This window comes from Onychomys torridus, chromosome 14 (genome assembly GCF_903995425.1).
Source record: "Onychomys torridus chromosome 14, mOncTor1.1, whole genome shotgun sequence".
In the NCBI taxonomy this organism is placed as follows: domain Eukaryota; kingdom Metazoa; phylum Chordata; class Mammalia; order Rodentia; family Cricetidae; genus Onychomys; species Onychomys torridus.
The window spans coordinates 68956894-68967814 of record NC_050456.1 but is presented as its reverse complement, the minus strand read 5'-3'; the positions used below and the strand labels follow the sequence as shown (position 1 = coordinate 68967814).

General features: G+C 46.9%; 1 protein-coding gene across 2 annotated transcripts in view; it reads left to right on the top strand.

Annotated features, from left to right (window-relative positions):
- Positions 1–1605: 1605 nt before the first annotated feature.
- Positions 1606–10921, top strand: part of Fbln5 (fibulin 5) — a 71578-nt gene continuing 62262 nt past the window's right edge. Inside the window, exons 1-4 of one of the 2 annotated variants that reach the window (XM_036206079.1) lie at positions 1606–1957; positions 5873–5927; positions 8347–8398; positions 10499–10753. In XM_036206079.1, coding sequence (XP_036061972.1) covers positions 1941–1957; positions 5873–5927; positions 8347–8398; positions 10499–10753 — 379 coding nt within the window. In that variant the 5' untranslated portion in view covers positions 1606–1940. Of the gene's footprint in view, positions 1958–2396; positions 2478–5872; positions 5928–8346; positions 8399–10498; positions 10754–10921 lie in introns of those variants that run through there. The other variant, XM_036206078.1, reaches the window with a different exon arrangement.

Here is a 10921-nt window from a genome sequence, read left to right as displayed (position 1 = left end):
CTCATTGACTTTTTCCTTCCACAATCATGCTTTTACAAAGTTTTAGATTATATTTACTTGTTTATTTTTATTTTTTAAAGTTTTATTGTATGTGTATGGATGTTTTTGCCTGTGTATGTCTGCACAACATGCACACAGTGCCCCTGGAGGTCAGAAGAGGGCATCAGATTCCCTGGAAGTGAAGTTATTGGTGTTTTTGAGCCATCATGTGGTGTGGGTACTGGAAATTGAACCCAGGTCCGTTGCAAGACAGCCAGTGCTCTTAACTGCTGAGTCATCTCTTCATCCCCTACAATCATACTTTTTATATTAATCTACTAGATTGATCTATGCAACTGTCAACATTCCACTATTTGAAATATAAAAGATATTGGAAATCCTTCAATATTAGTGCATAGGGAGCCTCTTAAGCATGTTAAAAAATGTTGCAGCACAATTTCATGAAGCCTGAGTCTGCATCTGGATCAGAAGTTACCACCAGGAGCACCTGTTCTTCCACCCAGTCATTGCCTGCCTTTGGATTTTACATCGATGGAGCTGGCCAGTGTGCACGCTTAAGCGTCTGCCTATTTTTGATAGATTCCTCTCATTTATTTTCCAATCCTGGAAGTCTCTTTATTTAGCTTCCTGGGTGCCGTATTGGTGGACCTTAATGTTTTTTATAATCCTAGCTATTAGAACAATGAGAAGGATGCACAGCCTTGTGAATGACATGTACCCCAAAGTGTTAGATGTTACACACACACACACACACACACACACACACACACACACACACACACGGGGTGAGGGGTGGGGGGAGGAAATAGATCAGGCCAGTTGGATGCTGAGCTTCTACAGCATTAATGTCCAGCTGCTCTTGTTTAGCCTGATGAGGTTTTAGAGTAGGATTCCATTTCCTTAAAACAGTGAGTGTCCTTCAAAAAGACTAATAAAGATGTGGACTTCCGAGGTTCGCTGGTGTCTCTGACAGTTGTGTGGCAGTGGAGAGGTCACCCAACCTCTCTTATCCCCATCTCCAAGGAAACAGAGCTTGTTCCTACTGCATGGAGTTGGAGTAAGGAGAAGGGACCTCTGGAGTGAGCTTTCTGAACTGTAGCCGAGGGGCCCCAAAGAAGATGCAGGCAAGGAAGGATTGCAGCGCAGCCATCTGGTCGGTACTTTTGGAGAGTAGTGTCTTGGGCACTTTTGCACTTGAAAGAGCGGGTTCCAGTGCTAGAAAACAAAAAGGAGGGAAGGTAGAAGAAAAAGAAAAGAGGCTAGGAGAAGAGCAGAGCTGAGGAAAGAGGGCTTCCAGGGCCCAGGTATAGCCCACCATTCGTACTTACTTTGAAGGCCAGAGACACTAATAAAAGCAAGAAAAAGCCAAGGAGAACGAGGTAAGGGCCTCCAAGGAGAGATGTTCTTATCTCCTACAGACAGACTCCCTTCTCCTGCTCCATATGCCCCAGCCCTTGGTAGTGAGTTCAAATCCGTGCTGCTACAGGGCCTGATGACACTCCCCCTCGCGCCCCTGCTCCGCCCAGGGGAGGCTGGGCGCCCCCCAGAACTGCGCTCTGTCGGGCTCCCCTCCCAGCGCCGAGCAAGCACTTGGCCCTGGCAGACGCCCCAAGATTGTTGTGAGGAGTCTAGCCAGTTGGTGAGCGCTGTAATCTGAACCAGCTGTGTCCAGACCGAGGCCCCATTTGCATTGTTTAACATACTTAGAAAATGAAGTGTTCATTTTTAACATTCCTCCTCCAATTGGTTTAATGCTGAATTACTGAAGGGGGTTAAGCGAAACCAGGTGCCGGCGGCGAGGGCTCTGCAGCGGCTCCCAGCACCCGGCACTGCCCCGGCCCTCGGCGCAGCCCGCTCGGCTCCTTCCGGAACCAAGCCGCCCGGCTCCCGCCGCAGAGCCTGCCTTGCTCCCGTCGCCTCTCCACCCGCGCGTCTTGGACATGCCAGCATTCAAAAGGTAGGTCCGGAGGCTCCAGGGACTGTCTTTCCCCAGGCTCGGGAAACCTAACTCCAGACCTGATGGGTGGAAAATGGCTATGGCTGAGATTCCGCCCGTGTCAGAGCACTGGAAAAGAGTTTAGCTAGTGATGCAATGACACTGTTAATTACAAAAAGCTGCGCCCGCTCAAGGTTCCATCTCGAAGCCTTCGTTTGGGAGTGGGGATTTTTCTAACAGTGTCAGGAGCCAGCATCTCGAGAGAGGGCTGCAGACAACCTCTCTGTGTCATTCTTCTTTCTTTTTGGAAAGAGCAGCAACTTTTTGCGCACTTTACAAAATATCACACTACATATTTTTTAAATTTGGGAAACCGCTGGCGAAGGCACCAGCAATCGCTTCGCTGCGAAGGCTGCGAGAGAAGCAGAGGGAGTCTCAGAACACTCCTGGCTGCGTTTGCTCTATGTGTGCGATTCACAGAGGGCATGGGACCCAGAAGTTTGGAGCCAATGAACAGTGGACACTGCAGACAGAGACGCATGTAAGCAAATGTTTTGCTGTTCTTTGCGGAAATTGCAATTCCAGTCGAGTAATCCTTGAGCCTTGAGGAACTTTAAGGATGACATCTGTTCTGCCTTTCTTCGGCGTCTCTTGAAAACATAGCTGCCCTGCACAGAGCTACACACTTTTCCTGTGTGTGTTTGCATGTGGGAGGGGTGCATGCATACTAATACAAACTGAGCCGTATTATGGTAAGCCACAGTAATATTGTCATCCTGCATCCCAGACCAGCAATGTCTGTCAATGACAGACAGTTCCCAGAGTTGAAGGGTCTGTCTTCATTCACTTTCTTTTTTGGGAGAGGGGACCACGGGGGAGGGGGAAGGCGGACCCAGATTCAAAAGAAAAGCTTCGAGACACAGATTCCCCTCTCTGGTATTAATTATGCTTCATTTTTGGAGGGTTTTTTTAGGGCTTTCATGACAAGGTACTTGATTTGAGAGCAGCAGAGCTGGGTACTATTTCCTTCTGGAAAGCCTCTGCATTAGCCTGGAGCTTATTTGGCCCCCAGGACCCAGCCATGGCTCTTCCAGGAGGCTGGACTTGGGGCTGGCTGGCCCTGGGCTGGCTCTAGCCAAAAGGAATGGGGAGTGGGGTAGGGGAGAAGCTGGTAGGATTAGCATGCCTTTTCCAGCCTCTCCACTTGAACTCTCCTGCATACAGTCAGGCTGTTCCGTCTCCAACATAAACGAGACAGGATTTTATAACCACCTGAAAGGAAACTTGATGTGAAGAAACAGGAAAACATTGAAATTCATAATATACAGACTGGAAAATAAATTTGTTATTGTTCTCTCTCATTCCTTCCAGATATAAAGTCTGGCTCTTGCAAATATCAAAAAGCCCTGGATTTGGCTCTGTACTTTATAAGGTCAGAGCTGTCTCCAGTGTTGGGGAACCTGGCTCACATAGGCGGTTAGATGAAACGGAAAACTTGTCTCCTCAGGATTGAATCCGGGACTACATGAAGGAAGTGGGCTTGCATCTTCCAGTCTATCAGGCTCAATTTTATCTGGGTGCCTCTTTAATTCTCTACATACCTACTGCTGTTTCTCCTGAGCCATGTGACAGGGATGTCAATGAGCTTGTAATCTCCCAAGCACTCATTCTGAGAAGGTAGGAGGGCTATAGAGCCATGGTATAGCATGGCAGTAACAAGCCTCAGACTCCAACCAGGTCAACCAGGTCCCCAAGTTCATAGCCATGCTGAGAAACATTCAAGATCATCTCCTCTAGGACACCTCCTCTGGCTTTCCTCTTCTTCCCTAAGCCTGACTCTCAGCACCCATTGGGTTTTTCTGGCGTTCTCATCAAAGCGAAACTTCAGCCAGCTCAGGTGGATGGCACCTGGGCCACAGCTCTGGAGCTCTTCTGCCCAGTATCTATGCTCAAGCGGCAGTTATTGGATAAATTCTAGCACACTGAACAACACTAGTAACCGACTAGACACTGCGTCTGCATACCTTTTGCGTTGAGCTGCATACATTCACTTGGCCCTGTGATGACTCCATGACTTTTTATCCTGCAAAACAGCTCTTGTTCCCTGCCCTGTGTCGTGGTGTACATCTGTAACCCCAGCCCCTGGGAGGTAGAGGCAGGAGAATCAGGAGTTCAGAGCCAGCTTTGGCTGGCCTGGGCTACATATGAAACCCTGTCTTAGAAAGAAAAAAAAAAGAAAAAGAAAAAGCTGGCTGTAGTGGCTTGTGGCTTGTAATCCCAACATTCAGGGAGCTGAGGAACAACTGTCGCAAATTGACAGCCTGGGCCACATTATGAGTTGCGGGTCAGCCTGGGCTACAGAGTAAGGCCTTGTTTCAAAAACAAAACAGCACCCCAAGCCACAAAACAAGCAAAAGAAAGAAGGGAGAAAATGAAAGAAACTCTGCACCTATTAAACACTCATGGACCTGGGAGCTACCATCTTGCTTTCCATTTTGGAGTCTAAAAACTCTGGGTCCATGATGTAAGTTGAATTCTACACTGTTTTGTGTGAGTCACTTATTCCACAGTGTGATGTCCTCACGGTTCATCCTTGTTGTTGTATCTTTTCTTCATATTATTTTAATTACATTTATTTATTTGTTTATTTGGGGGCATGGTGCATGTGTGGAGGTCAAAGGATAACTTTTAAGAGTTGGTTTTCTCTTTCTGCTATGTGCATTTTGTTTAATCATTCCTGTGTGGATGTTTGCATTGTATCTACCTTTTGGTTATTGTACAAAAAGCTGCTGTGAACATGAGTGTACATGTGTGTGTCTGGTCCTGGACTCAATTTTCTGGGGGAATATGCTCTGGGTCTGCTGGATCACCAGTTTTACATTCCTATCAGCAATACACAAGAGCTGTGATCTCTCCACATCCTCCTGGACTTGCTGTTTTCTGTTCTATAATTTTTTTTTTAAGATTTAAAACATTGTTTTATGTGTATGAGTATTTGATTACTCTGGGTGCAAGTGAGAGACCTTGCTTCGGTATGTAAGGTAAAGAGTGATTGAGGAGGGTACCAGTTGCCAGCCTCTGGCCTTCATCTGAACACACACACATGTGCATATGCACTTATACATATGCACCCACACATGTACAACACACACACACACACACACACACACACACACACACACACTATGAGCACAATGCACCAATAGCCATCTGAATGGGTGTGAGTGACATAGACTTTGAAGTTTTAAAGCATACTGGTGACTACAGTTTTACCAGACAAAAGCTTGGCCACAGAAAAGAACCAAATTACCCACAGGCAGAGATGTTTACTGGCTTGTGGGTGGCCATGTTGGCTGTGCCATGGTATCATGGCATTTCCTGCCGTTTCCCACTGCTTTTCTTCTGGGGATTGCATGGGTTTCTCAGTCTTTTACTCCTTGGGGTGGGAGTTCTCATGAACTACATGCTAGGGTGGACTCTGGGTTCTTGGGCCGCTCAAACCTGGGTATTCACATGTGTGGACTAGTTCAGTGACTTCCTTTGAACACAAAGCACCTCACATTCTGGCTTTCATGGTTTGAGGCACAGTGGCTCTTGGATCTGTGGTCATGTCCAAATAATGTTTAACCCAGGCAGATTCCATGCAGAATGATGAAAGGCCAAGACAACTGGTTTTTTCTTCCTAAGTAGTGAATGCTTATATTCAATCAAGCACATGACCTAACTCACTACTCTAACACATAAAGAAAGCATAAGAGGCTGGTTCTTGTGGTGTGATTAGAGGTCTGGAGGCCCCCTTGGGCTTTGCTGAGTGTGCCCTCTCCATTTGCAAGCACATGGTAAGGCCATCATCTAAATGCCTGGGCAGCAGGAGATCCAGGCTTCCTAGACATGAGCATCCCTTGGCACTCACTCTTAGTTTCTTGCCTCCCACAGGATACTCACGGTTGCCATCTTGGCACTATGGCTTCCACACCCTGGGAATGCACAGGTAAGGTTTCTAGTTGTCCGGAAGCATGTCACCAAGCTAGGGTGAGGGAGTCCAGGCATGTGTTTTAGAATCCCAGGATTACAGGAATGAGAGGCACTCTGCAGGTCACTTACTACTCTCCAAAATATACATAGATCATATCCCAGGCACTGGGAGGCTGAGGTTGGCTCAGGATGATGTAGGCTCCAAGTGGCAAAGCCAGAACTGGATCTCTGAGTCCTGGCTCTAACACCAATAGTGTTTAAAACAGATCTTGCCACCTCATTTGTGCTCCTCAGGGAGACTCACTTGAACTTAAATGATAGTTCAATGTGGTGTTTTTTTTAGGGTGCTCCTGGGATGCCTGCAAAGGGCCCCCAGGGGTATGTCAGTGTGTGTCTCCACCCATACACTGCCTAGTGAAAGAAATGGGGAGGAAGTGGAGTCTACCCAAACATCCCAATGTAAGTGTGCGGGGGTTGGGTAATTCAGCTGCCTGGAGTGAGGGGCATCCCTTCTCCTGGAAGGAGTATAAAAGGGACAATAAAGTTGGGTTCAAGGTGAAGGTCTGAGAGAAGTGGCAGCATCTCATTTGGAAAGCTACAGGGAAGGCTGGGCCAGGCATGTTAGTCCTACGCAATGTGGGAGGGTTCCTCTGGATCAGCAGTTCTCAACGTGTGGGTCGAAACCTCTTTTGGAGTCAAAAGACCTTTTCACAGGGGTCACCCAAGACCACGGGAAAACACAGATATTTACATTAAGATTCATAACAGGATCAAAATTACAGTTATGAAGGAGCAGCAACAATAATTTTTATGGTTGGGGAGGTCACCACAACATCAGGAACTATATTAAAGGGTCACAGCATGAGGAAGGTTGAGAACCACTGCTCTAGATGACTCAGAGTAGTCTTTCTGTGTGCCTTCTTGGAGAAGAAATAAAGACAGCCCCATCTCTGAGGAAGGCTGTGGGGCTGCAGGTGGGGGAGGGCAGGGCACCTGCCCAGCATGAGCAAGCTTTGATCCTAGCACTGAAAAATATGTTGGGGTGAGGCAAGGGGAAGAATTAAGAGGCACATTCAAAGGCCATTAGATACACTCAGGCCATTGGAGATAAGGGCATGAGAATAACATAGAATTTTAAATCTCAGAGGGACCTTGGCAATTTCTAATCTAGCCCCAAGGGTTACAGATAAGAACATCTAGGCCTGAAGAAGACAGCGGTCACAAGATTGTGTTAATTAATCTAGGCATGTATAATAACATATTTCCTCTTTGTACCCACTTAAAAGTAAATAACAGTACCCTAATTTTTTGTGAGAGAAACTGAGGCACCGGAAGAGATGAAGAGAGTAAGGACCCTAGAGAGAATTAGAATCCAGCTAAACCAGTGGCTTGAGCCTATTCTTCCCTGGCACTGAGTTGGAGAGCAGGGCTGGAACCTAGTCTCCTGGGTTCTGTGGTACAGACCCCAGGCTCTTCTGGGTCCTTTGCCCCAGGCTCTAAGATCTGGGACCTTCAGCTGTAGCACAAGCCAAGCTCAGCATCTCCACAAATCACCCCACAGCCCAGGGAAGCCCAACCTGGAGGCTGGAGGTGTGCCTAGAGATGGGAGTACCATAATCCTAGACCCTGACCTCATTCCTACATTAGCCTCCAGGCACCTGCAAGGGGTTCTCAAATTGTTCCCAGCTCAGCATTTTCAAAGTTCATAGTCAAGACTGGAAAGATGGCTCAGCCCACAACCCAAACCACAAAACGTTCACAGCACTTGAGAAGCAGAGGTAGGAAGACCACAGGTTCAAGGCCAGCTTGGGCTACACAATGAAACTTTTGTCTTGAAAGTAAATCAAAAGTAAACAACAAAAAAGTATGCATGGTTATAGCTTAGGTTACATGTAAAATCATAACTGTCTGCAATTGCCAAAATGTGTCCTTTATGTCACTGTCTTGCTGAAATTGACACAAAGGAATGTCCCAATCATCTTTGCTAAGAAAATGGGCCACATCTGCCATGTAGCTTTTGTTTTATGAATACAGCAGGATTCGGGGGAGAATTTCATAGGGAATGAAGAGTTTATTTTGGGGGGGGGTTCTATGAAGGAGAGTGGACCGCACTGGGGGAGTCTCCTTCCCTAGAAGCAGGACTGTTGCATGGTGGCTTCATACATGGTCTTTATTGCTCCTCATCACTTGGTCATGACAAAATCTGCAAGCGCTGAAAGTGGGGTTCACAAAGCACTGGTACAGGGGGTTTGAAAAACAACACTAAGTGTGCAATGATTGTAAGAAAACATTTCCAAATAGAGATCTACTCCATGTGTGGGTATTACGTGTGTCTTTCCCCCTTACTCCACTTCCCAAATGCTCTATGATGCTTTTAGAGTGATGAAGAATGCAAGTCAAGTGACCTGGCCTGTGTCTTCTCTCCCTCTCCACAGCAACAGTGCACAAACGGCTTTGACCTGGACCGCCAGACAGGACAATGTTTAGGTATGTGATACTGACAGTCTCTTGTTAAGCAAGGATATTTGGCGAGGGCCCAATTGCAATGATATTTCTGCCACAGCTGTTGTTCAGTGTTGTCAAATCTTTATTTGCCGCCTTCATGGAAGAACTCAGTGATGCAGTGACTGAGCCAATGACATCCTTGTTGCTCGTGTGCTTTGTGCTAGACACTGTCCAGGGTCAAAGAACTGATCTCTGTCTTCAACAAGCATTCCTGTCAGATCTGTTCCCCAGGGCTGCCTCCACGTGGTTCCATAAGTGGCTTAAAAGGTGCACACTTCAGATCTCAGAGCCCTTTAGGACATCTGTCTACCGTGTTAATATCAAAGTATTGGCAGGGCTATGTTTCTCTGGGGCTCAAGGAGTGAGAGCATCTTTTTGCTTGTGAGAGAGATTGCTGGGATCCAGCCTCCTGAAGTTGCAGGTTTCAGGTCCTCCATCCTTGCTTGTTGTCTGGTGAGACTCTAGAAACCACGCTAATTCCTTGGTTGGTAGCCTGTGCCCACTGTCAGCAGTCAGGTGCCTTTCACACTTATGGATCCCTTCTGACCAAGTCTTCTGCCTTTTCTACTTTTATCCACTCACACAGTCACACTGGGTATCCCATCCGTAATCTGGGATGAATGCTCCCATCTCAAATCCTGCTGATCAGTAACCTGAATTGCATCAGCCCTGTGATCTAATGGATTCCCAGGAAATACTTTAAAGAAGGGCATTCTCTCACAGGCCATCTAGTGGGGAGAAACTTAGACACAGTGGTTGTTGTGACAAGTCGGTGGAGTCATCACTGAGCGGAGGTAACAGCAATGGACCCTGAAAAAGCAGAGACAGAGGGATGTCTTGTGCCTATAAACAGCAAGGAGTGGTAAAGGTCCAGTTTGAATTGGGCATTGAAGGATGAATAGGACCCCTGAGAATCTCAATCCACAGTGGAAGGAACAGCACAGGGAAAGGCCAGGCACAAAAAGGAGGTTCAGGCATGGCATGTTGTGGATGGAGCATAGAGCATGTGGAGAGGATAAGGTGTAGCCCGCCACATTGGGGGAATAATTAGCTTTTTAATTAGATTTGTTTTAGGTCAAATCATTTGTCTTCTCTGAGTCACATCAACTGAGAATAAGAGGGGAGATAGATGGCTTATAAATCCAGGCTTATGCTTGGATTTACAGTATGAAGCACTTTGCTTCAAGGATGCCCTGCAGGACAAAGAGGGCAGTGGCCTTCTCTTGTAGCTCATCACTTTAACTAGAGAACAGACCATTGCATTCTGAACCATAGAATTCTCAATTTCCAAGCTGGGAGTTGGCATAAATTTCTCAGATGACATGGTAGGCAAGCTGCCTGGATCCAGGCATCTCCCTGGACTCCAGTCTCACACAGAGCAGGCTCCAGAGCTGGTGGCAGGGCCCAACACTCAAAGCCAGGTCTGCTGCCCACTGGAGCCAGAGTTGGGGCCTCCCTTTACTCCACCCTAACAAGCCTGGTTTTTCTAGACAGACCACCACTCTCCTTCCAGCATGAACTGATCTCCAGCAGGGCTAGACGAGGTCCTGTTTGCTGGCACTGTGTGAGCCGACTTGAAAGCAATGTTCTGCTTTCTCAGCAAGTACTAGGTCTGAGCCAAGCCTTGTCTTTTTGAGTGCAGCTATGACTCTGAATAAAAATGGGAATGGTTCTTAGGCCTGCTCTCATGTTTTCAGAGTATAGGAAATGCATGGGAGAGTACCTAGCATGTTTTTATATGCACACTCTTTGTCTATTTATTTTTACTGTCCCTTTCTTTATGTAAATCAAAGGTGTTTTTATTTACTATATTCCCATGTGTTAAAGAGCACATTTTCCTGTGTTTCAAATGTGTTCTTTAAAGAAAAATGTGAATTGATAATAGTCCAGGTTTCTGTGGGTGGGTGGGTGAGTGGGGCTTAAAGAGCTAATGTTTGATAACATGGGTCACTTTGAGTCAGTTCAGCTGATCAGATTGTAATGAGTCAGGTGAAGTATTGGAGGGTCATTCTACCTCAATATGTGCATGCTCAGCATCATGGAGGAAGCCACTGACACTTGTCCTTTCTGTGACCTTTGCAGATATTGATGAATGCCGGACCATCCCTGAGGCTTGCCGTGGGGACATGATGTGTGTCAATCAGAATGGCGGGTATTTGTGCATCCCTCGAACCAATCCAGTGTATCGAGGGCCCTACTCGAATCCCTACTCTACATCCTACTCAGGCCCATACCCAGCAGCTGCCCCACCAGTGCCAGCTTCCAACTACCCCACAATTTCGAGGCCTCTTGTCTGTCGCTTTGGGTACCAGATGGATGAAGGCAACCAGTGTGTAGGTGAGTAACCCAGTGCCTGTCCTCCAACACCACATACTTTCTCAAGAGTGCTGTCAGAATCTAATGTCTAATTTCTTGAGTTCTTTATATATTCTGGAGATCAGCCCTCTGTCAGATGTGGGGTTGGTGAAGACCTTTTCCCATTCTGTAGGCTGTTGCTTTGTCTTG